Source organism: Ambystoma mexicanum, chromosome 4p (assembly GCF_040938575.1).
Source record: "Ambystoma mexicanum isolate Mex_15411 chromosome 4p, UKY_AmexF1_1, whole genome shotgun sequence".
Lineage (NCBI taxonomy): Eukaryota > Metazoa > Chordata > Amphibia > Caudata > Ambystomatidae > Ambystoma > Ambystoma mexicanum.
In genome coordinates, this window is record NC_090927.1 from 111,814,184 (window position 1) to 111,841,287 (window position 27,104).

Genomic DNA, 27,104 nt, shown 5'->3' on the forward strand with positions numbered 1-27,104 from the left:
CTGGCCCACAATTGGAAAGCTTCTTCAGCCCCAGATATGCAGCAGTGGCGGGCAAGGACATGGTTCCTTGTAGCCATGAATATAATTGATGCAGCCAATAGTGGTTAGATGCCTAAATATTTAGACACCTAGTATCCTTTTAATAACTTTGTACAATATCATGACTTCCCGAGTGTACATTATAAGGCAGGGGCGTTGCTAGGGGGGGACTAAGGGGGCTATAGCCCCTGATCTTTTGGTTGTAGCCCCGGATAGAATCTCAGGAGCTACAGCCAAAAGACTAGCTAGCCCCCAGTCCCAACAGTTCCGACATCAGCTTAGCCCCAGGTCTTTTGCAGACCTAGCAACTCCCCTGTTATAAGGCCCAAGACATGCGTTTATTCACATTGATACGATAGCTCCCTCCTTCCGTATCTGCCTGCTGCAACATGTTGAGGCGGCGCTCTGCAACTGTGACCTGTCACTCCTCGCGCACCCCCCAGTTTCTTTTCTGTTTCTTCTTTTCTCTTATACCCTGGTTCGTTCACAGATGTTACTGCATATTTACTAATGGATCATATGGCTATCCATTACTGACCGACAAGTATATCGATCTCTTCTTGTTGATAAGCACTCTGACTGTTAATGTGTCTGATGGGTCTCAAATTCAACAAAAAATTGATTTAAAAAAAAGTCTTGGAAGTCGTCCCATACACTGTGCAAATGCCTTTTACTACCACTTTGATTGGAATCCGTTGACAGTGAGCCAAGTTAATTGTATTGGTAGTTTATCTAATATTTTAGAAAAGTGGCTCACTGAGTAATCGGGCCAACTCATTTTGGCTGGGGATTTTAATTCTATATGTTTATTGTATTTTATTTTTATTTCTGGGGTTTTTATAATGCGTCTATACACAATGTGTTTCGTACCGTAATCTGTCGAGATGTGTTCCCTTATAATGATACAAATTACTTCATAGCACGAGGTAGATGCATTATAAGGTTTATGAGCATGTGGGGTTAGAAATTAGATCTTACGTTAATATCCATAACAACATCCCTACCCTTCCAACTTGGTGTGGGGGCTGTTTTCCTCCACACAGGATTACATCTTTAAAACAGGACAGGTTTAGAGAGCTGCAAGTGTTTGATATTATAGATACCCCGGCTAGCAACCATCTAGCCTTACACTTAACGTTAAACTTAAGTGTTCCAGAAATATACTCAATGTACCACCCCTCTAATTACTAATATGAGAGGCTCTAGACTCATATGGGGACAGTAACTCTTTCCAATAACATATTGATGAAATCAAACCTAGATTCAGAGGTAGAGTCTTGTGTCCAGTTAGATTTAGACCGATAATCCGAATTCCGTAACAAACTAATGGGCTGTATGTTGAAGGATGTTAATTTGCAACAATTTAAAAAGAATCAACATGTCTACATTTCTTTCACAAGGTGGTTCTGCCTAGAAAAAGGGAATTGAGGCGCTCTCTACGTCTTCTGCGACACAACCATGATTCTGCGTCTCTCGTTATAAAAGCAAAGTTCAAGTAGGTTGAGAAACCTGAAGGTGTCTCAACCGCTAGTCCCCGGGGATCTGTCATCCAGGGGGCCTGGACAGGGCCATCGCTTTTGGATCCAGTTCCTGGGGGTGGAAGAGTGCGGGAGGATCACCTGGATGAGGGATCTTTGGGGAGTGGAAGCAGGACACTGGATGGCAAGACGCAGTTGCTCCTTCCTTGTAATACCTTTTGCTCTCTTACCAGGTAGGTGTCATGATTCATGCCCCCGGTCATCATGGCCAAACCAGCCTTTCGGCTGGGGCCAGGTTACAGGCTTCCATTGTGGCCTCAAGGGCCACAAAACACCATCAGGGACTCTCTTGGAGCCAGTCCTGGCACCATTGGCGCCAGGCTCATTCTGTTATGTAAAGGACAACATTTGGATTGGGACTTCAGTTAACATGGAGGCACTCACATAGCTCAGTTTCAAAGAACTGAGCTATGCGGTCTAGTGTTTCGGGTGTGGCCGCGCCTGGGACTACTTTACCTGGAACTACTTTACCTGGGCTATATAAGCCACACCCAAACAGCAGCACATGCTTCGTGTTATTCTGCAGTTAGCAGCGTAACGCTCACCGTGTCCAGTTCTGATCTCCAGTGTTTCTTGCATCCTGCCACATACTGAATCCTGTATCTGGAAGAAGAAGAACACCATTATTCAGCGCTTACCTGTAAGTAGCATCCTGGCTTTGGTCTTGAATCTTCCATCTTCAAACTACCACCAGCTGCTTACCTGAATGCACGTGATCCGGGGATTCTTCATCACGACGCCGCATCCATCTTCAGAACGCTGCAGCAACCTGAAAAAGACAAAGAGAGACATTATTAGTGAGCGCTCGCTCACGGCCACGGAAGGACACTGAAAACCACTTACCAGACGCAGTCTCTCCTTGATCTCGGAACATCACAGCGGCGCGGAACATCATAACGACCTGTAAAGGAAGCAGCGCAGGCACAGTTTAGCAAAAGATAAGGCAAGAAAGCGCTGTGCACAGCGCATTCACTTACCTTGCTGGGATTCTCATCCTATACAGCACGGCAACGCCAAAACTCTTCAACTCATCTGAGGGGAAGAAACTAGAGACATTAATAACAACAAAAAGGCAAAAGACAAAAAGGGGAAGATTAAAGACTGTAAAATAGTAGTACCTACCTCATCAAGCAAATCGGAGTCACAGCAGGCCTGCACCCAAACACGGGGCAACGCACCAGTGAAGCAACTAGGTCGCCGAACGCCCACACCTCCAACGCGCCCCTGCACAGACACGCAGGATGGAGAGCACACCATACCTAATATTAAGGTGAGGAGAGAGACTAGACTTAAGGGAGGAATTTGAGGCTGAGGGAGGTGGGAATCAATCCAAGAGAGACATTTAAGCCTTATACCCAGTTCTCCTGTATTGCAGGTGCTATCCACGTCCAACACACTATCAAGGGAGAGGGTTCGAGAGTGCTAATCTTCCAGCCAGGGCTGAGTGGCGTCCCCGTGGATATCAGGTGAGCGTAACTGTAGGAGACTAGGAAATCAACCTCCGGGTTCCAGACACAAACAAATTTCTCATGGACAGCTCACAGTGAGCGAAAACAGACTAACACCAGAGCTCTATACCTGACATGTCCCAATACAATGGACACGAGGAAGCAGCAGTTCCAAGATGGCAGTTTAATATGAGGAGAAAGACGGCAAGACCAGAGAAGGTTGCAAGGAGGGAAGTGACCTTGAACTTTTCAGAACGTTACTTTCCTGAGCCTTGGAAAATAAGAATCCTAAAACCTGGAATTAAAGCTGAAGAAACCTGTGATGTGTGTCAGAGGTACCCAGGGCTCTCCCGCGTCGATAACTAAGGCGGGGAGGAACGTTTACCACCGTGGTACTGTTCTTTACAACAAAGCAGTGGCAGTAAAGTCAGCACAGCCGGTTAATCAGGGAGACTGATACCAGACCGGCCTGTGTTAGATCCAAGGTTGCAAGCGGCAATGTCGTATGGAGAAATCAAAAGAGAACAGTGTGTGACACATATGTGATGAGCAACGCAAATATAATTGAATAACAGAGGAGTGACTGAACTTTTGAAGCCAAGAAAGATACGGTAAACAGAGTGGTCGGGTGCTTATTCGAAGGTTTCTATTAGGTATCGAACTGGTGGGCAAATGTGAAAAAGGAATTGAGGTATTGAAGTGATCCTGCAACGGGTTAAGCTAAACCCTGTGCACATTTGAAAGTCTTCAAAAGTTAATACGAACTGAAATTGCTCCGAACCCGGCTGTGGGAGACTAATTGTGTAAGAGGAAAGATCTGAGCCCGGAAGAGGGGGATCCGGGGTGAACCGTGAGTCAACCGAGAAAGAATATTCTCTGTACATTATAAAGGGGGAGCTGAGCCCGGAAGAGAGGATCCAAAGAAAGGAGATGATGAATGCTCGACAGAACAAAATGGGTACAGTGCACAGATGAAATAGGTCAGCTTCCGTAGGTACTGTGGGAAACCTGAAGGTGTCTCACCAGCTAGTCCCCGGGGATCTGTCACCCAGGTGGCCAGGACACGGCCATCGCTATTGGATCCAGTGCCTGGGGGTGGACCAGTGCAGGAGGATCACCTGGATGGGGGGTCTTTGGGGAGTGGGACAATGAAGGGTGAGATGTGGTATCCCCTTCCTTATAACACCCTTTCCTCATCCTGCCAGGTAGGATACCCAGAAACTCAACTCCCCTCCCTCTTTTCTGACACAAATACTTTCTCACGGACAGTTCATCATGAGCGACAACGGACTAACACCAGAGCCATATACCTGAAATGTCCCAACACAAGGGTCAGGCAGAGTCAGGCAATTAAAGCTAATTATACACACCTGACTTCCATCATACTTCCCCACACGGATAAAAGGCAGAGCACGAAAGCACACTCTGAACAACGCAAAACGCATGTGGAAGCAGCAATTCTGAGATGGCAGTTTAAACTGAGGAGAAAGGCGGCGAGGTCAGAGAGGACGACAAGGAGCAAATTACCTGTGCCCCTTTTCAACACAGAACCATGACTTTCAAGAAGCCTCAAGGAAAAAAAACATAAGACAGGGAATTGCAGCTGACCAACAGTGTTGCGTGTGTCAAAGGTACACGGGGCCCTCCCGCATTGATAGCCAAGGCAGAGAGAAGCGATTGCCACTATGGTACTGTCCTTGACCCCGACAGCAAAGCAACGCCAACGAGTTCAGCACAGCCGGTGAGTTGGAAAAACTGATAGCAGACCGGACTGTGTTGTGTTCAATGTTGCAAGCGGCAACATTGTATGAAGAAAGAGAACTTGTATACCATTGAACTTAATAAACCTGAAAGAAGTACCAGATACAGAGTGGTCCGGTGCCACGTGGGTGCTCAGTTGAAGGTCTCTGTTTGGTGCCCCTGCCCCTGAGTAGGGAAGAATTATTGAACTGTGAAATCGAAGTGGTCCTGCAGCGGGTTACGTTGAATCCGTGTACATTCCAAAGTCTTCGATTGTCTGTAAACTGAAATTGGTTTGAGCCCGGCTCAGGGGGACTTATTGTAGAAAAGGGATCTGAGCCCGGAAGAGGGCGATCCTGGGTGAACAGTAACATGCCCGAGAAGATTGTTGTGGCAAATGTGAACCCGACTGAGTGATGTCTACAAATTGAAGTTGGTCTGAACCCAACTGAGGGAGGCTAATGGTGAAAAAAGGATTGGAGCCCAACTGAGGGGCATCCAGGGTGAAGAGTAAATCGCCCGACGTGAATATTGAGAAAGGAACTTTTCATTGTTTTTTATGGTACATCAGGTCCTCTGAGGCAAGAGACTTTGCACAAAAGAGACTTGGGCACAGAAGGCCCCGATGTTCGTGAAAGGAACTGTGACCTCATGCCAAAGAAGACCAGGAGTGTGCTGTGCTTGAGTGACCCGTCTTGTCCGGTGCTAAAAACGTGGGGAAGGGATGCGAATGGCCTAAACATCCTGACTTATAATTTTGTGAACACGTCTTTCTTTTTGTGAACATTATCCTACACTATTTTGTAGCCTAGCAGTAAGGATTGGCAATAGTCAATATTTTTAGTATAGGCCTTTTTTATTTGACTAGACTCCACTAGGACTGTATTATTATTTGATGGACATATCTTGCTTCCATCTTAGATTTAGGTTTAGATAGGCGTTTTTCACACCCCTGATCAAGTTCAATAAACACTCTTGAAATGTGGTCACTTGTGTCTGTCTTAATTTGATGCCATGCCTTCCTTACATATGGTGTCAGGCGTGGGATGTGACTCAATTGAAACACATTGGGGAACCCTACAATTTCAGAAGATTAGTCATAGAGCCTCCAACCCCTCTGTTGCCACAAAATAATTAATAGGCTTTGATATCTGTAGTAGTAGAGAAGCTATTATTCCCCCTGGGACAAGAGGAATAATTCCTACAGATTCGGTTTTAATAGCCCCTCCGGGGTGTTACATAAGGTTGGCCCCAACATCTGGCCTAGCTAGGAAGTAGCAGGCGTCATCGATCACGACTTCCGGGGAGACGTAAAGGTTCTCTTACAGAATCATGGTGAAATCTCATTTCAAGTACATCGTGGGGACCCAATTGCTCAAGGAATTCTGGAAAAGCTCTATTTCCTAAATTTAAAGAAAGTTAAACAGACAAAACAGAACGAGGTACACTAGGCTTTGGGGAAGCTGATAAACCTTCTAACATCGAAGAGAGAAAGGAAGAAGAGCCTACCATCTAACCTGACCTAGCCTTCGCCCCGCCAAATGACCCAGCTCCAGCTGAAGCTTTTTTTTATAAGCTATTCCAGAAGGAGAAGGTATAGAGAAGGGTACAATGTCCTTTCGTCGCGGGAGGCTTTTTCACTGGGTTTTTTACCGCAAATTTTTGTTCGACAAAAACCCATCACATTTTTTAGAAAATGGGGGTATTAAGGTGGAAACCCCCCCACAAAAAAAAAATGTGATGGGTTTTGTCGAGAAAAAACATTGCAGTTAAAAACCCCGCGAAAAAACATCCCGCCATGAAATTACATGGAACCATAGAGAAGGGGAGCCCATTTTTCTTCTTAAAGCAGGGGTTGCTGTATAGAAAAGAAATATCTAGAGAAGGCTTAGAAAAAATGCAATTAGTAATCCCCAACACCCACCGAAAGGTTGCACTAGATATTGCGCATTCCCATCTAACCGGGGGACATTTAGGACAATCCAAAACCCAGGCACATATCAGTGGGAAGTTTTACTGGCCAGGTATCCACGCTGATATAAAGACCTTTATTCAGATGTGTTAAATATGTAGAAAAAGAAACAGCTCTCACATCCCATTACCTGCCCATATGAACCCTTTACCAATCATAGAAGTCCCTTTTTCAAGAATTGGGATGGACATCATTGGGCCTCTACAAACATCTAGAAAGGGCACCAAATATGTCCTTGTGATTGTTGACTATACAACCAGGTACCCTGAGGCATTTCCTATGCAGAATAATACAACCCAGCAAATTCTCAGACACCACCTACTCTATTTTCCCAGGGTTGGCTTTCCTAAGGAAATACTGACAGATCAAGGTTTAAATGTTATGAGTAAGCTCATGGCTGAAGTCAAAAAGCTACTTGGATGCTGGATAATGGCATGCTGTGACCAACTTTATCAGACCTGTGTTGAGTCTCACTCGTCCATTTAGCATAGTCATGCATTTTTGGGAGAGCACTGAACAGGCACAGTTAACATGCTGTCAGCCATATTTGAATCAGGCGAGGGCTGGGCGGTGCAGTTATACTACTATGAAAGTTCTTAAAGACACAGGCTGTTTTCTTTTAACCCTGCTGGCTATCTGCATGAGTGAATGGCAGGGGACTGGACCAAGTCGTTGAAACAAACTAGTTGTCAGATTCAGTCTGTTGCAGGATGCTCCTGCTCGGCATCCCTCACCAGCATTAGGTTGCCATGCCAGCTTAGACCCTTTAAAGAGCCATCTCTTCCCCTCATGGCTAGTCATCCACCAGGTGACCTTTGGGGAACAAGCAGTCTTGAGAAGGGATCAGACAGCTCTTAGGGGCCGCTTGAAGTCTTGTACCTGCCTGGCTGTAAATGAATAAACCCTTTTGAAGATTGGAAGATTGTCTCCAGAGTCTTACTCGCAAGTACTCGCTTGAGTTAGACAGGCACCACATCCGAAACATCTGAGCACACTGTGGCCTCAAATCCACCCCTGTCCACCATTTCCACTTGGCCTCCTATCTTCCCTAGGGGCATCATTTGCCTTTGGGTTTGCCATGACTTCTATCGGTTTCCAGCTCCTTTTTTTCTTTCCTCCCCATCAGCTCATTCTGTTCACTGTTCTGTAAAAAAAAAAATAACAAAGTGCTCCATTCAAGTGCTCAGTTCTCAACTAAGCGCCAGCCCAACAGGAGGCAGGGGGCACACTGGGAATAGAATAGAGGCCAAAGGGGGGTGACTGGCTCCCAATCTCCTCCCTGGTGCAACCACTGTTGATGTTAAATAGGAGCAACACAGCTTGACTTACCTGCACGCCATCATCCCCGAGGACACGCTGTTGGCTGATGTGCCCACATGGCCAAAGCAGTATTTAAGCAAATATAAGGCACATTATTTAGTGTCTACCAGCATATTTCCTCTGAAAACCTGTGGAAAGGCATCACAGAATGTAATATTTTCATCCCACAGTTGGAGATCACAACCATCTATACTGCATCCGAAATGACCTAATGCAAATATAGGGTCCTGCTAGTAATGGAGTAATATATATTTTGCTTCCTCCTCGAAGGGAAGTGTAAGAGGAAGAGAATAACCTGTATCCTCTGTTAATGGTAGCTGGCAGCATGCATTGCTAATAGACACACACCATCAAGACCAAGTTCCGGGCCATTACACACCTCACGTTTATTGGCAAAACCTTGGAAAAAGTAGTCGCTAGACAACTACTTGACAGAATCGAACAACTACACCTCCTAAATGATTATCAGTCTGGGTTCTGCCCCAAGTGTAGCAACGAAACAGCCACCACCCAAGTGGTGGATGATACCCTCGAAATCTTTGACTTCTAGCCTGCATTTGGCACAGTTTACCTCTGCATCCTCCTAATCCTCCTATCCCACAGGATGGGATTCTCTGGCACTGTCCTGAATTGGTTTACAAAAAGAAGTATCTATCAGAGCACACCTAATTACTCAAAAACTAAATAACTATTTAGAGAGATTTTATTACAATTCTGGGTGCTGGGGAGGAATACACGCCCTGACACTGGAGCATGTGTTAAACATAAAACAAAAAGTGTCTAAACTTAAAGACACTCCCGTCCCCTGCACACCTTACAAGCTGAAATAAATCAGTCAAATTTCATAACATTTGCACTTTTATATATAGAAAGAATTGTCAATTTAGAACATAGGTAACAAAATATCTTCATAAAAGTAGAGAAAAAAAGCTATCAACTGACTTCCAATATGGCCAGCATGAAAAACAAATCAAACCAGACAAAGCAATAAGCTCCCAATTTTGAACTGCAGCTTCAAGCTCTACGCGTTTCGGGGACTATCCCCTTCTTCAGGAGCAAAAATATCTCACAGTGGGAATGTTGTCAAAGAAAATAGAGTCTCTGTCTGTGCATCTGTCTGTGCACGACGTACACATAACCAGGATCCCTGCGAATACTCCTGCCGTCCTCAACAAGTGAAATGTGATTGCCGAACTCTAAGGCAAATCAATAGCCAATCCAATCCAAATTCAGGACTTCCAGTACTCCGCATCCAATGTAAAGCATCCTGCTGATTATAGATATGTATAATGCAATTCCAGAAGCGCACCTCTTCACCTCAGATTCAACGGCTCCTCTCCAATTTACACGTAACACTTACCAGGCTGCCCAGAAGAACATGTTTCATTCTAACCGAATATCAGTCTACTGCAGAGGCCCCCAAGGCTCAATCTTTTCATCAATCCTTTTTAATATTTACATGGAGCTTCTGGACACTCTCCTCAAAGATCCCAATATAGCCATCCACCAATATGCGGACGATACTCAGTTGTACATGACAGTAAATAGCACTTAGGACATCATTCATCTCCATGATTACCTAGCTCAAACTTAACCCATTAAAGACCGAATTTGCCTCACCAGTCCCCGTGCCAAACAACAACTTGTCCATCAGTGGCTCAATGATATGCGCCTAGAAGAATTTGATCTGTAACTCTAAAATGCAGCAACATCCTTTGGCTTCACCATTGACAGGAACCTGTTCTTCCAGAAACACATAGCCAAGAAGTCCCAAATGGCCTGGCTTCAATTCGCAACCTTTGCAAAATTCAAACCCTTAATCCCACCACAGGGCTTCTGGAACATAGTGCAGGCCCTTGTGGTCTTGCACACTGACGGTCTCACTGGAACTGGGGTCCAGCCACTAATAAGGCCAGTACCAAACACCTGAATACTAATTTAAGGCTGTATTTCGGGCAAGGATATGTCTTGCCCCTCAAAGGAAATGGTTACGTCATTGGAGGTCACCTTTTGGTTTGGTAGACAGAAAGGTCATAACAATTATCCCAATTTACTGACAGCTCATAAAAGAGCAATAACTAAGTGGATCGCCAAGAAGGCCTGATGTGGTAGGTCACAAGAAGGAGACAGACTAGGGTTTGCCATTTCAAGAAGAAATTATTTTAACGAAGAAGAAAAATGCCTTACTTTCCCAAATCTAAGGGTATCCCTACCTAACGCAACTAAATTAGGGTGCTCACTGTCTGTTTTAATGTCCAAAGCAAAGTCTGTCCTCTGTCCAAAAACTAGTCCATGTTGACCCTACCACTTATGCTAAAAACTAAAGACCAGGAGAATTTCTCCCTAATCCTGGGATGTTTTATAGCAAGTCCTTGTTAGTAAAGGGTCTTTAAATAGCTTCTAGCTATTCCTTTTATCAGTTAATTCAATTATTTTATGGGACTTTTCCACTTCTGTTTATTTGTTTTCCCTTGGTTTTCCAAAGTCCTCGCTGTAGGTGTCTTGGCACCTGAATAATCTTCCACTCTTTTCTTCCCAATTGTAGTGGGTAATCTTTCTGCTTCTGATATCAGCTTCACCCAGTGTTTATCTCCCCTTGTCTTATGTCTTATTATTATTGTCTGCTAAACTTTCTCCTCACTGGGATCTGTGTAATATACCCAGTGACCATTGTCACTCTTCTTATAGTTTAGACATTCACTGGGACGAGTAGCCTGAGTCCCTGAATGATTCTCACACTTCGTATTATATGGTGCTTCACTGGGACGAATAGGCTGATTGCCTGACTAGCTCTCACTCTTTTTATGGTTTTGCCCTTCACTGGTATGAGTAGGCTGGTTGCCTGAACGTTTCTCACTCTTTTTATGGGTTTGCTCTTCACTGTGATGAGTAGGCTGTCTGACTGTATGTTTCTGACTCTTATTATGGGTTTGGCCTTCACTGGGACGAGTAGGCTGGTTGCCTGTATGTTTCTCAGTCTTCTTATGGATTTTCTCTTCACTGGGACAAGTAGGCTGGTTACCTATATTTTTAGTTTTAGTTTCTCACTCTTCTTATGGTTTTGCCCTTCACTGGGACAAGTAGGCTGGTTGCCTGAATGTCTCTCCCTCTTCTTATGGTTTTGCCCTCCAATGGAACGAGTAGGCTGGTTGGCTGTAAGTTTCTCACTCTTCGTATGGATTTGCCCTTCACTGGAACGAGTAGGCTGGTTGCCGGAATCATTATATTTGTTTTCTGTACTAATATGAGTATTGTCAGGCCACGCATTACAGGTGCTGTGTTCCCCAGGTCTCCCAATTTCCCCATTACTTTCTGTTCAGCTTTCTGTGTCTTATCAGGACGGCTCTCTTTGCTACCTTTTCTTCAGTGCTTGTGCTGTGGTATCCTTCTCCCAGCGTGGTACCAGCACAGAAAGGGAGTTTCTTCTTCTTCCCTTCCTGGCCACCACTTTCTTCTTACGTCCCTGTCCTGAGACTTCTTACAACAGGATACCACTCCACGGGTCTCTCTCTCTCCAGGTGAAATGCAACTCGGCACTCCACCATACTGACCTGCTTCAGTCAGGCTTTTTTGAATGTCTGTCTTGGGATTCTCTTCTGTCTCTCCCGCAGATTAAATGGACTGCTTGTTCCTAACGGCTGCTCACTGGCATGCAAATGAGGGTTAGTTCCGGGTTACCAGTGTCCCTGCTCCAGCTGGTTTGAAAGAACCGGGTTTCTCTCTATGACACTCTCTTGTCCCTCCTACTTTTATGATGCTGTTCTGGGGCTTCCCCAGAATTCCCTCAGAGTCCTTTATTTGTGTCTGAGTCATAATCATTATGGCTCCTTTAGGTTTCTTTGTATCAGTACCCAGCAGGTACTTATTCTTCATTACTCCTGAAATTTGACTCGTCTCCATACCAGACAGGTATTTGTCTTCTGTTAACACATCACAATACCAAATGTAAGAGGATTCTTCAGGGTTTATGTCAACAGGTTGACACTTGATATGTCTTTGAGTGAGGTGGAAAGGCAGTTCCTTACTGGAATGGGAGTCCTTGTCCCCATGGGAATCTCTCCCTTTAAGGTCCCACTTACTGCCACCCCTTAGTGGAATATTGCGTAGCAAGGCTCCCCACCCAGGGAGAAGTGACTGAATACCGCGATTCATCACACTGACCAAGCTGAATCCTTTTTTGTTGTTCCCAAACAATAGTCGAAAAGCACTCCACTCAAGCATCCAGAATTTTTCCAAAATAACAGAATCACAATACATATGCATGTATCCATTTGAGGTCTTTCTATGATGTGAATCTAGCAGGAAGCAACAGAGCACTGTATAAAAGAAGGGGAGGTACGGAGAAGAGCGGGCCTCATATCTAATGTTGATGAGACGCAAACTGTGGTGAAGTAACCACATTGACTTCACCACATCGACCTGGGTATGATACCCTCAGGTTTACAATAAACCCGGACTAGAAGGCCCAGTAAGGTGAGGACGAAGGCTGGAAAACACATGCCTTGGCTAGAAAGGCCAAAGCATGTTAACAAACTGTCAAGAAAGGAACTACATCTCCCAAAATTCCTCTTTACCAGCACAGAAAAACAAACAACGGACTAGCAAAACTCACTTAAAGATCTGGATAATGGGGAAGATTGGGGTAAACCATGGTCGTGTTTTACACCCTCCAAAGGGGACAGCCTTGGGGAACATGCACCACGCCACCCCCATTTCATATCCCATTGGGCAGTAGGAAGCCCAGTCCTCACCTGTACAGTTAATGACACACAACCAGATCTCCCTGCGTCTTTGCCGCACTACCAGTAACACTGGGAAGGAGAGGGCTCATGGCGTCCTCACATTTGCCAGCCCAAGGGAGACAGGATCACATGCAACTGCAACCTCCATTAAAAGCAAGGGAAAGAAAACCGGCACTGCACCACACAAAGGGGAAATGTGTTTACAAACTCTCATCCCATATGAGTAATGCTTAATACATACCTTGAGCTGTTGGACACAGGAGGTCACCAAAACATAAATCAGAGAAGGAAACCTCCCCAGACTAAGGCAGGAGAACAAACCAGCAGTTCCTGCCTAGCCAGCAACAAACACAGACTGAACTTGGATCCAAGATGACAGCTCCCCTATTTAAAGGCTCCCCCGTTCAGGCATTTGACCCCTCTGGCCAATCAGCGGGAAGCTAGTCAGTCCAAGAATTATATAAAGGCTAGCTCACATGACAAGAGTGGAAGGAAGTTTTGTGGTACAGAGAAGGTGAGTTGTGGTGTTAAAGAGGAAGAAGATTGCTGGGGTTGGAGGAGAGGAAGGTTGTTAGGCTGCCTGTAATACTTGGAGTGGAAGACCAGATGAGTGTAAAACACAGAGAGGACGGGAACATTGGTTGGTTGGCTGTAAGACCTGGAGCTGAAGACCCTATTATAAGGCAGAGAGAGGAGAGGAAGACTGTGGGGCTGGCTGTAATACCTGGGGTGGAAAAACAGATTACAAGACCTAGAGAAGAGGTGAAGGCTAAGGCTCTGACCCAGGCGAAGACAGAACCAGGGGGCAGAGACAGTGAATAAGAGGGCTCTGGTCTAGGGGAAGGGAGAACAAAAAAAGGGCAGAGGCACTGACAACAGGAACAAGTGGTGCAAGCCCTGAAGAGTGATCATGGTACTTTATCCCTAGTTTCAGATACGTGATCATGGCACTATATCCCTGGGAGAATGAGGAGGGCACTATATTCCTAGGTGTGGACTAGTGAGCAGGGCACTATATCCCTAGGAGTGTTAGGAGAGCACTATAACCCTGGGAGAGTGTGGAGAGAACTATATTCCTAGATGTGGCCTAGTGAGCAGGGCACTATATCCCTGGGATAGTGAGGAGAGCACTACATTCCTAGGTGTGGACTAGTGAGCAGGGCACTATATCCCTGGGAGAGTGAGGAGAGAACTATATTCCTAGGTGTAGACCAGTGAGCAGGGCACTATGTCCCTAGTTGCAGACTAGTAAGCAGGGCACTATATGACTGGGAGAGTGAGGAGAGCACTATATTCCTGGGTGTGGACTAGTGAGCAGGGCACTAAATCCCTGGGAGAGTGAGGAGAGCACTATATTCCTAGGTGTGGGCTAGTGAGATGGGCACTATATCCCTGGGAGAGTGAGGGGAGCACTATATCCCTGGGCGAGTGAGGAGAGAACTATATTCCTATGTGTGGACTAGTGAGCAGGGCATTATATCCCGAGCAGCTGCAGACTAGTTAGCAGGGCACTATATCCCTGGGTGCAGATTAATGAGTAGGGCACTAGATCCCTGGGAGAGTGAGCAGGGCACTGTATCCCCAGGTACGGACTAGAGATCAGCACATATATCCCTCGGTGTAGAAGGGTGAGCAGGGCAACATTTCCCAGAGGAAAAGAAAGAAGAAATGATGAGAAGGAGGAGGTGAAGAAAAGAAAAGGACCCCTGGGGACTAATCCAGGAAAGAAGAACACAGTGTCCTTGTGAATTGTCTGGGAATACTATTAAAAAAACATCTTAAATAAAAAGCATAAACTTGAACATTCATGTGGCAGCATTTGTTACAACTTGTGACACAAAATACATATTTTGTCTATTCCACATAACCCATCCTGAGTCAAATGGCTCACATTACCAAGCATACATAGTTAATGCCACATAGTTGCATTGGGAAGCAAAAGTAGCTTTTGGTAGCTGTTGGTGCCACGCTGACCAGGCTCTTACGGGGAACAAGCAGGAGCTAAAGAGCGACTAGCAATTTAGATCGCTGGGTGGCAAAGCAGAGTTGCCTTAACATATTTAAAAAAACACTTTCAACTAGGGTCACGAATGTCGCCAACCTTTGGCACAGGTGGATTGGTATTAATCCATTATGGATGTGCAGATAACTTTCCTATCAGTGGAAAAAATTGTTTAGGGGAGTATTTCAGTTGTGAGGAAATAGACCATCCGCACAGGGCGAACGCACCCGCCTAGGCTTTTTGATTTTTGTTTATTTAAAAGAATGAATGATGGGAGATCCAACTCCGGGAAATATGTGGGGCCATTCCCGCACATATTTCCTATGCTCACTGTACAACAGAAAAATAGTCATGTACTCTGGGAGGACACAGTTTACCAGCGCCACCCTCCCCTGTCATCTGTTACAGACACCTGACAGCTGTGGGTACTTCAAAAGCCTCTGGCGGTGGGCAGCCTGATTAGCATTTCAAGGCCCCTTGGATTTGCATCTCCATTGTTACACCTTGCTGGTGGCGGCGAATACTGATGGATGTTAATTAGCAGGCCTCAAGGAAGGCCTGGATGCAGGAAGTGACAATGAGAGCAGAGACCAACACCTCTTTGTAATGCAATGTGTCAACTTGGTACTAACACCCCCCCCCTTGGTATGAAAGGGCAATGAATGTCCTTTCTGGAACCACTCATTTCAGAGAAGGGAAGTGTGTGAATTGTGAATTGTAGGAGACGAAGGTCTGCCTGCAATCCTCTAACCCAAAGGAGGCCCATGTTGTGACCAAGCGCCGCATTGGGCTCAGTTAATTAGGGAGACACTTTGATGTACAGCAGACAGGGAGATGGGTGGACCTTAGACGTTTATGTTGTCATCCTTCCCATCTGTTCCCAAGTAACCTGATTCTGACCTGAAGTATCACTGAAGATTGTTGGTGGGGACCCAGGGTTGGTTCATTAAGGTGGGCTTAGCCTGCACCAACCACTGGGGCCCGTTTGGCTTTAAAAGAGGGCTAAGCCCCTCACTCATCAGATCATCTGAAGACTTTGCAAGGAGTAAGAAGAAGGACTGATTTGGACCCGAGCTGAAGGTACAGTCTACCTTACATCTTACGCCAGTGAAGAAAGGCCAGGAGCCCCAAGAGGTAAGCAAGATTCCTCCCCTAAACATCTCCCAGGGAACAAAGGGGATACCGGACTCAGAGGATCCATCCAGCAGCTCCAGAACCAGTACCCAGCCAGCACACAGCAGTGCCCTGCTAGGTTCCGACAGCAAGCTTCCTAGGTGGGAAGTGCCAGAGAGTCTCTCAACAAGGGACAAGGTCGTTGCCTGCTAACACCCTCCTGAGCTTTGGCCCGTCCGCCTTGAAAGGACACGAGCCACAAGCATCATCCAGCGTCCATCTTTTTAAGGAAAATTTCGGGACAGTCGAGTCCTCGAACCGCATCTGGCTGCACCCCTGACTGTTGTCATTCTGCAGTCACCAGAGCTGTCCGAAACGCCTTGACCAGCATTCCAGATCCGCCAACTAGCATAGAGACAACAATTCTTGGCCCCGGGCCACCAGGCCGGACAGCCTGCAGATGCCCATCCAGTCTCGCTTGCCGAATTGCCTGCCGCCTGGTACCCGCAGCTGTCTCTCGCTACTAACTCTGTCTCACGGGCTGCGCAGCGCCTTGGAACTGCCTCAACACTGTCGAGCACCAAGAACTTCTTCAGCACCAGGTACATTGTGTTTTTGCCCCCCTGGTCTGTCTCTGAAGGCCCCTAGAGACAGTTACGACCCTTTGCCCCTTTGTTGTTGAAACCAAATAATCTTGAACTATAAGACTTATTACTTTACCCACTACCCTCCTGTCAGTATCCAGAGTGCACCCCTCTCCTTCGTGAAACTGTCTGTCCTCTGTGTTGCTTTACAGTATGGGTTGTAATTGTAGTGTGCTAGAAATGTGTGTTGTAGTATGATAAAGTAGATATTTTTATACAACCTTGACTGGACAGTACCTTTTATCACTGGGTAATACAAGTTAATATTATTACTCCACCTAGAGTCATGGCACTACTCTTCTAAGTCACACATGATGCATTATTGTTTTATAACGGTTGTAGTGAGGGGAGTGCTGAAGAGCCTAAGCTATGCTGCTTTCTTCAGCAGATGTAGTGTTCTAGGCAGCGATTGGTCCTAGATATATGGGGGTAATTAGGCAATACCCTATGAGGTCAGTGGGATAAAGAATGTATACCCAAAGATAGAACTGCCACACCTTTTGAAGATATCTGATGATGGTTTTGCTGCCAGCTGTAGAGTTGTAGAGTGTGTTAGTCTTGCAGGGATTCATGGCAATCTGTCTAGGTGAGGATGACACTGGTACGCACCTGGTGCAAAGGCAGCTGCATACCGCCCTTCCCTAAGATCCTTCAAAAATGTGGATCATTGGACTGACAGGATACTCTACCAAACCGACTCAATCAACAAGCACCAGCAAAACAGAAGTTACGACATAGCGCATTTGTCTGCACTATTTGCATTCTAACTACTTGTCCACCACAAATAATGGGAGGGACCCACATGCTTTCCACTAAAAGGCCAGACATAGCAATATTTGGTTATACTTTCTTTAGTCCGTTGTTTTCTAATGCTGCAAGGTTTTGCTTTCCTCTTGTGTATGGTGTCGGGTACTGCTGCTGCCTAATGAGTCATACCAGGCTGCATTTGCTGGGCCTATTAATGCATGGTCTATTGGGTATGTTGCATTAATGCATCTGATCTCTCTGGTTCTATTTTAGAGAGCTGCGTAACAGGAACAAGTGGCCCTGATCTGACGCACACTTAAATTTGTCCCAGACCGTCCCACCACTGCCGGAGGCTGAGTCACCAGCATCTAGAGGGACAGGTACTGCTTCCTGACCCTTTCTTTTCCCAGCATTGTCAATGCTGAAATTGTGATGGTGATATGTGTTCTTAACCCCACCTTGCTTACTACCCTACTTATATATCATCTCTTTCAATCTGACCATTCCTTTGCTAACGATCTTGACGATTAACCAACAGCCACCCTGTGGTCCAACACACATTTTTCTGCTGTGCATGCTCCAGAGGTTTTCTTCTCCTCATGGTACGAGATCTATCTCAGTATGCTACTTGGAAGTACGCCACTTCTGTTGGAAAATGTTGGTGGATTGGCCTTCTCAGCCCTTGCGCCCAAGTGGGGAGTGCTCTGCCTCTGAACCTGTGGCTTATCTCTGATGACTTGTCATTCAGACACACCCTAAGGAGTTTCTAGTGAAATGAGTGTGCATGATTTCTCACCGTCCCTCCTAGAACTCAGTGCAAAGGGAGCTTCTGGTGAATGCATGCTAAATGAATGAGTGCTCATAAGCATAATGTTCTCCAAGGCAAGTTATTCTGCCCGTGTCCTACCAAAGAAGATCATTTTCTATCTGACTGTATTTAAGAAGTCTGTGCCACCAACGACGTGCTGCTGCTGGATCTGACGTAGCCCAGGAAGCACCTGGAGGTCTGTGAGCAGGTGCATCTTCTCAAGCGAAGAAACAAATCATATCAGAGGAACAACATCTATGCACTCACCTGATCAAGAAGCATCTTTTTAAAAGCTGCTGTTTTATTGCTTCCCGGAACAATTCGGTCTAAAAACGGGTACCATTTTCCAAGAGTAGGGCCCTAAGGAGAGATAATCAAAAATGAATAAGAAGGACAATTAACTTGCTAAACATATGATTGAAAGGCAACTGTGATAATCAAAGGGTAACTCTTATCAAAACACTTACAAGTCAAAATCTAGCACCCAAACCCCTCAATTCCTCTTCCACTTCCTAATTTCATCAAATCGTCTAGTACTCCCTTAGCACTCAACAACTCTTCCTTCTCACTCCCTACAGCAGTCATTACAACCTCATCCTTGGCCACCATCTCTGTTTGTCCTTCTCTCTGGCTGTCAGATTCTCCTGTCCACTCTCACTCCCTGATGTCCTCACCTCCTCATTGACCCTCTTACTCTCACCACCTCCTCCTGCTCTCTACTGCTGCTACCTCTCCACCCTTCTACGACTCTCCAGCTTCTGCTTCTTCCACCATGTTCCAGTCTCGAGCCTTCTCCAAACACACGCCTCTTGATCCTGCCACACACATTGCCTGACTCAAAGGGCCTGGCAGCACCTTAAGCCAGTGGCTGTTGAGCGCGGGAACTGTGTGGGGAGAAACTCCTAGTCACTAAACCTTGGGTGACAAAGTTGCTCTTTTCCACCTGCCAGTCTTGGGGGCCCAACAGAGAGCCTGAAACTCTCCCTCAAAAGACCAAAACTCCAGCAAAGAAAGAGTTTTCCCTCTAATGAAAACGATTTCCATGCAGTGGACGAAGGTAACATGTGTTTAGATGGAACGTGGGACATCAAAGAAGCAATTTCCTGGAGTTTGTGGAATCCCGAATGAATGCGGTCAGTCCGTGGATACAATGTTGACCATCGGAAACTTTCCAAAGACTTCAGCTTACCGGCAGCACCGGCGAGAGTAAGAGGAAGTGGTTTGGCCAGTTAAAGGCTTGGCACAGCTTCTTGAGCCCAAAGCAGCCAAAGGTACACTCAGCACTGAACCAATTACAAGCTACAGGTACAGACACGTATTGAAAGTCCCAGATGGGTGTGATGAATCCTTGGATGTCATCAGTTCTCCCTGAGACGGGGCCCCTTCCCATGAGGCCAGGGAGGTGAGGCTGCTACCCGTACTAAGAGATAGGATCTCATGCGGAGGGACTGCCCATATGGGAAATAGTCAACCCAAGAAAGATCTATGGAAAAGGAACTGGGATGAAGAAAAGTCAGGTCTACCTTACAGAGAGCTCTCAGGGAAATACTCCAATGTATAGGAGGCACAGAGGAATAAAGAGCGACCCTCAAAACACTACGGAGCTGTCTAGTGTTTCAGGAATCCTGATTGGCCAAAGTCAATACAAAATAGAAGAGGGAAAACCAAGCAGGGAGAGAGGCCCGCCCTGGATGAAATGCAAGTGCACACGCCGGCCGGAGCGAAGAAGTAACAGGGTTGCTAGCTGCAACCCAGATGGACAGACGGAAGGCTCCAAAATCGCTGCAGCGAGGAAGGACCGACCGGCTATCTGTGAATTCCCATGTCCAGGTGAAAGCAGCAGTGGAAACGTGTTTCCAAGAGAAGCAACACAGCCCCAGAGGAACAGAATGTTGCAGCGTCACTGCAGCTCCCAGAGAGCCACAAGAGACTGCAGAGAGCACAGGGAAGCATGCAGGAAAGCTCAAGGCCGACCTGAGAGGGCCGGCAAACACCCTAGAGGTACCTGGGTGAACACACCGGATGGTTGGTGGGGCTACGAAGGCGAGAGAGACATGGGTCTGGGACCCGCACCCAATTGAGAAGAGCATCACAAGTCCTCTACTTGGGTGCAGTACCTGGCAATGGTGTGAGCGAGGACAGCCAGAGAACTCAGAGAGAGAAGCACAGGTCTGGGACCGGATTTAAGTTGTTTGCCCGTAACAAAAAAGTTTGCGGCCGAAAAGACCGTAGCTAACTTGACTGTTACAGTCAAAAAACCCAAAGTAAATTCATCCAAAGCATACCCCACAAATACGATCTTCCACCACCCCCCTTACTTACCTTTGATGGCACACTTTGTTGTGTGCCGCCGACTCCCTGTAACACTGGTCCCTTCACGTACGTGCTTGGGAACCGGCACTGCAGGGTACTTTCCTTTTTTTTCCTTCTAACTTTATTCCCCTATGCCGGGGACAACCCCACAACCCCCGTTCCCCTTGTTTGCTATAATGGTCATGTATGGCATATTAGATCGATTTTTGGTTGTACAGGATTTTCATACAGCCTAAATTCGGTCAAATATACCATACAATCTTTTCTGGTATTTCCCTGGGGCCCACATCCTCATCAGAAGAGCATCATAATCACTCTTCCTCAGTACAGTAACTGGCAAGGATGTAAACAAGGTCTGCCAACACAGATCTGGGACCTGCACCCAAAATAAGAAGCCAGAGGAGGGCCTGGTGAAGGGAGTCATCCCCCCAGCCTTTGAGAACTGTGATCAAGAGCCTGAGAATGGCTTGGGGAAGGGAGTAAATCCCCCAGCCTTCATGGACTGTGACAAAGAGCCTCAGAAGGGCCCAGGGAAGGGAGTCATTCCTCAGCCTTCGTAAACTGTAGTAAAGAGCCTGAGAAGGCCCGCGGAAGAGAGACATTCCTCCTACTACAGTGAAACTGCAAGCCACCTCCTTCTGCTTACTCTCACCCATTGATGTTACCACTGCCTCCTTGACCTTCCTAGCTCTCACCACCTCTTCCTGCTCTCCATTGCTGCCATCCCCCCACTCTCTTCTGTCTCTCCCTCTCCAGCCTCTACTCCTTCCACTGCTCTCCTGTCTCCCGTCTTCTCTAACCTGCTCCTGCAACCCTCACTGACCAACTGGGGCGAGGAACATTTATAATGTGTGCGCTACCCATGCCCCCTGTAAAGATGCAGAAGGAGGAGACTGACAAACAGGTGGCATGATTGTTGATATACACTTTTATTTAATCCAAATGAAGAGGAATCCTATCTTTCCCTGACTCTAAGAGGGGTTTCCCTGCCTCAACGAGGAACTAAGGATCCGGTCAGGATGTCCAAGTAAATTAAAAGAGTCCACCATGGTGTGTTAAAATGCCTACTTCTGTCCCTCACACTTGTAACTAAACTAAAGAGGTAGTGGATCTTCTTGGTCCAGAAGAATGGCTTCCTTCTCCTAGACAACGGATCACAGTTCCAATTGGCAGATGGACACTTTGCCTGAGATAATAACTCCCCTCCCCAGTCTCATTTCCTTTCCAAGATACAAAACAAAGTTCCCGCTTGTGGTGCTGTTAAGGCCTTAGTTCAAACTCAAAAGGTAAAGTTCCAACCGAACCATTATTCCTTATTGGCCATAGTTTTCGTCACTATTGGGTTCCTGGTGAATGCCTCCCTTCTCCAGGTATCTTGTTCTGAGTATTTTTTCTGAGTGCCAGAGGAATGATTCCCTTCCCTGAGCCTTGATGAATCTGAGGATGTCGTCCCTTCTTCCCTAGGGGAAACCTTGCCCATGGGGCAAGGGCAGTGCGTCCACAGAACAATAATCCCCCTGGGGGTGGTGCACCGGTTGAAGATCGTATGGGAGAGGAAGCCCCTTATGGGATTAGGGACGACCTTCCCCAAAGAACGCGGTATCCCCACCAATCACCTGACCCTACACCACCTTCCTACAATTCCTTCCCTAATAGACCCAATGAGTTGTTGTTACCATACTCTTTCCCTAGAAAGTACTGGGATGAGGAAGAATATGACTTACCTAAGTGAAGATCCCTTTCCCAGTACTGTGACAAAGAAGATTACCAGGAGGCTGAGGACCATCCTCGAGAAGCAGAGCAAGCGGTCTAGCTTCTTACCACAGGTGATTGACTAAATGAAGTACAACTATCCTACGTGGGAGTTCCAAAGCAGTTCAGCTGGAGGGCCGGCGAGAGAGGGCAGGCCTCGTAGGTGGAACAGTTCAAGCTGTGCAGGAAAGCAGCCGTCACAAGCAGCAGAAGAAGCCGCACAGAAAGGAAGGAAAGAGAATCCTCCAGGCATCCCAAGCGCCAGCGAAGTTCGGGAAAAGGAGAACGCGAAGCCAGCTGGGAGGCTTTGTGAGACTGCAGACCCACTGCAGACCCTATTGGGACACTGAACGCTGCTGGAGCCTCTCAGAGAGACATACCTGCCGATAACCGTAGAACCCTATCAGGAAGAAAGAACTAGGTATGTCCGGTGTCTGGAAGGTGTACAGGGTCCGGGGAAGCAATATGAAGCTGGACCAAGAGGGTTTGGGATCCTCAGTGACTTGTACACTTGGAAGGAGAGTGAACCAAGTATGTACAACAAAGAAGTATGAGTCTGGGACCCACACCCAAGTAAGAGAATAAGAAGCAAAAGATTAGGGACCCTGGGTGACTGGTACACTTGGTATGAGAGTGAACCAAGTCTGTACAACGAAGAAGTGCGAGTCTGGGAACCCAAATAAGTGAATTAGAAGCAGAGGTTTTGGGACCCTGAGGGACTTACACTTGGCAGGAGAGTGAAGCAGGTGGGTACCACGAAGAAGTGCTAGCCTGGGATCCGTACCCAAATATGAAAATGTTAAGCAGAGGGTCTGGGACCCTAAATGTGTTGCATACTTGGAACGAGAGTGAATCAAGTGGAGGCAATGCAGCCGTGCAAGTCTGGGACCCGTACCCAAAACAAGGATTGCGAGTAAGAGGGTCTGGGATCCGGACTACAAATAAAGAAAAGCCAGAAGAGTTATATGTTTGACTAGAGAGTGAATCAAGGGAATATAACACACCATTGTGAGTCTGGGACTCGCACCCACACGAGAGATTGAAAGAAGTCTGGTTAAATAAAAGGGAATCCTACGCTTGGTAGTATAATGTGCCAAGCTGGTAGGGCAAACAAACTGTGAAGCTAATGTGAGGAGTCAGACATGGGAGACGGACACATAGGTAAAGTTTTATCACAAGTCGCCATTTATTAAGTAATAAAAGGATTGATAAACACCTCTATTCCCCTAACCTAATGAGAAATTCCCTGCCTATCAAACCCATACTAAATGTCTGTCCCTCACACTTATACATACAACAAAATAAGACAGGAAATATTTGGCAACTTCAACATACAAGAAAAGAAAAACAAGGAACTCTTATGATCAGCGTTGGATCCCCTTCCCCTAGATCAATTCAGAAGGTGTTAACTCAAACTCAATTTGAAGTGGAATATACAGCTCTTTGTATCTGATGTGTCCTTCACTTCACAAAGGGAGCTTCCTATTGTCCCCATGGTTTCACACTCTTATAAAAGTTATTACAGTTTCCACTTGGCAAATCAAAGTCTCTTTCTTCATATTTCAACTTAAAAAGGCAATGACAAAAAGATTCCTTCTCAGGAGACAAATGGGGAAAGTTAAATCAACAACATCTTCTGGAGTAAGCCTTTTGACTAGAAACACAATTGGCTTACAACTTATTTAAAACACAAGGGCAATGATTTCACATTGATTTATTTGCCATTGGTAATGTAGGTTGCAGTTCTCTCCTGCTTTATACTTCTTATAAGGAGGGCTCTTCCTCGGCTGTTTCTGTCTTCTTTTCACACAACCCACTTGCTGTGATTTATAACCTTCAAATTGCTACATACAGTTTGACCTGCTTTCTCTTGGTTTTGGCAATGCAAGAAACAAGGCCCCTTATTTGAATGTTCCTTGTTGGTAAAATAACCATAGGCCCTTTTATTTGCCTAAGACACCACTGGGACTGTATTATTATGATTTGATGGAAGTAGCTTGCTACCATATTAGATTTAGGTTTAGATTAGGCGTTTATCTCACCCTTTATACAGTTTAATAAACACCCTTGAACTGTGATCACTTGCGTCTGTCTTTACTGTTGCCACCATGAGTTCCTTACAGTTGGCACAGCGGTTCTGTGCACTGACCTGTTAGCTATAGATCATCTCTCCCTGTAACAAAATGCTCAGGGATGCTCTGAAATATTCAGAACTAGGTTTATTTTTGGTGTTTGGGTAAAATAATAATAATCATAATGGTGTCTTTTTATTGTACTAGCTTTATTCAAATGCGCGCACAGTTTGGGCTGCCTTTTTAATGTATTACTTTTCTGATTGTACATTTACATTTTGGTTGTGTTGGTGGTTTTAGTGTCAATGTTAACTCTTTGAAGAGTGCTTAATACTGCACCTTCTCACATGCGACCCAGCCGCTGTCAAGTGTGAACAGCTGGGGATTGAGAGGTTAGCGAGGGGAGGGCAGGTTGATCACTTAAAAGGTTAAGTGCACTTGGCGATGAATAGGCCACTGACTTTGATGTCCTGGAATATGTATGGGTTGAAAAGCCTGCAAAACAGAAGGAAAGGCCTTACCAACCTTGGAATGAGGGATGAAGAATTGGTGCATCTATACCACTTTGGTTAGAGAAAAATCAAGATTATACCCTGAACAAGATATGTATTGGTGGCCTCTCGAGATGTAATGTTGTTGAAAAAGGGAGTGAACTTTATGTGATGAAAGAACATAAGATATTCTGTGGGGACAGTGATTTGAGAAGGCGGAGGTCATGAGAGAAAACACTCCCTTTGTACTGGGCAGGGTGTATGCCCTGAATGTCCACTTTAAGGAGTTCTCATCATCATTTCAGCTTTATTTCGATAAATGTTACCATAAAAGCCAGCATAAGTATAAAAACAAGATAACAAGTCACAATGACAAGCATAAAAGCACAACAGAAGAACAAGTTACTTACCAACTTGTAACATTCTTTCGATTGGATGTTCCACCAACGTATTTCTCATCTTAGATGTATTCCATCCAGCTTTTAGTTGCTTCAGAAATTCTTTCTCGGCAGAGGGCACCGTGCATCGATGTCGTCGAGTCGATGGTCCCTCGAAGGCCTCCGTCGAGGGTGACGTCATTGGGTATACAAGTAGCACGCGTGGCACCCAATGGCATCAGTTCTGTTTTTCCCCCTCTTGCTCTACTGTGTAGATTGTGCCGGTAGTCAGGTATCATCCTTGCGAGAGTTGAAGTGGCAATAACCCGGAAAATCTACAGAGGGGTAGGATGGGAGGGCGATGAGGAATACGTTGGAGGAACATGCAAAACCTTTTCCAACGGCAACGGTAGGGAGATTTTGTTGCTGGCCTTCTTGCTGAAAGCAACACCTCCATGACGTCATCTGGAAGGTCCCAATCCTGGTATCTCAGTCTTTCAGATACCAAGCATGAAGGTTGAGAGTCTTGATCTCTGGATGGAGAACCTGGCCCTCCATTTGTGAGAGGAGGTCCTCTCTCTCTGAGGAAGACGTAACGGAGGACAGATGGACATGTCTAGAAGGTCCGGGTACCACGTTCTCCTGGCCCAATCCGGGGCAATTAGGATCATGCGGTTTCCCAACCGTCTCAATCCCCTGATGACCTGAGGAATGATGGGAATCAGAGGGAACGCGTATAATAGTGGGAAGTTCCACTCCACCACGAATGCGTCCCCTAGGGCTCCTCTCGGGGGAAATTCCCTTGAGCAATACTTTTCGCACTTCCGGTTGTTTCCGGTCGCAAACAGGTCTACTTGAGGGCTTCCCCAAAGGGCGAAGATCTCTTGAATGACTTCCTGAGCCAGTTCCCACTCATGGGACACCGTGCTCTGCCTGCTCAGAGCGTCCACTGTCATATTCTCCTCCCCGGCTAGATGAACTGCCGTTAAGGCGATTCCTTCTTGAAGTGCCCAATACCAGAGCCGCATTGCCTCTCTGCACAGAGGTAGTGACCCTACACCTCCTCTTTTGTTTAGATAATGCATGGCCACTGTGTTGTCCGTCATTATCAGGACATTTTTTCCTCTGACAGATGGCAGGAAAGCCTTCAGCGCTAGTCTGATTGCTCTCAGCTCTAAAAGGTTGATGTGTAGTTTGGACTCCAATGGAGACCAATGGAGACCAACGACCGCTGATTGTTAGATCGTTGGCATGAGCTCCCCACCCCATGAGTTTGGCGTCCGTCACTACTGTAATCTCCGGCCATGGTTGCCGAAACTGTTCTCCTTTTAGGATATTCTCTGTGCAAGTCCACCACAGAAGATCCTGCCGAACCTTGTTCGGAATCTGAAGAAAATCTGTCATTTGACCTGAAAACTGGGACCATTGAGTCTTTAGAGCCCATTAAAGGGATCTCATCCTCGGGCGTGCTTCTGGCACTAGGAAGATGTAGGATGCCTTGAGGCCGAGCAGCCTTAAGAAGTCGTAGGCCTGGAGATTTTGGGCATTTTGGAATTTGGAAACCATCTGAAGAATGTCTTGAGCCCTCGACTTGGGAGGCAAGCTCTTTCCCAAGGATGTGTCTAGTACAGGCCCTATGTACTGGTGCCATTGGGAAGGTGTCATTTGTGACTTCTTGAAATTGAGGGAGAAGCCCAGTCTGTGGAGGAAGTGGTAGGTGACTTTCAGATGATCCAGTGCTTGTTCGGCAGAACGTGCCCTGATCAACCAATTGTCCAGGTAGGGGTAGACGTGAATCCCCCTCTCCTGAGGTGCGCTGTCACCACTACCGTTAACTTGGTGAAGACCCTCGGGCGGAGGTCAATCCGAATGGCAGGACTCGAAACTGATAGTGTGAGTCGCCAACTACGAACCTCAAGTATTTTCTGTGCTTGAGATGAATTGGCACATGAAAATAAGCATCCTGGAGGTCCAATGACACCAACC

General features: G+C 46.3%; 1 protein-coding gene across 2 annotated transcripts in view; it reads right to left on the reverse strand.

The window, feature by feature from the left end:
* MPV17 (mitochondrial inner membrane protein MPV17) overlaps positions 1–27,104 on the reverse strand; it is a 1,213,029-nt gene that overhangs the window by 561,423 nt on the left and 624,502 nt on the right. For both annotated transcript variants that reach the window (XM_069605498.1, XM_069605497.1), the window contains exon 5: positions 18,381–18,473. In XM_069605498.1, coding sequence (XP_069461599.1) covers positions 18,381–18,473 — 93 coding nt within the window. The remainder of the gene's footprint in view (positions 1–18,380; positions 18,474–27,104) is intronic.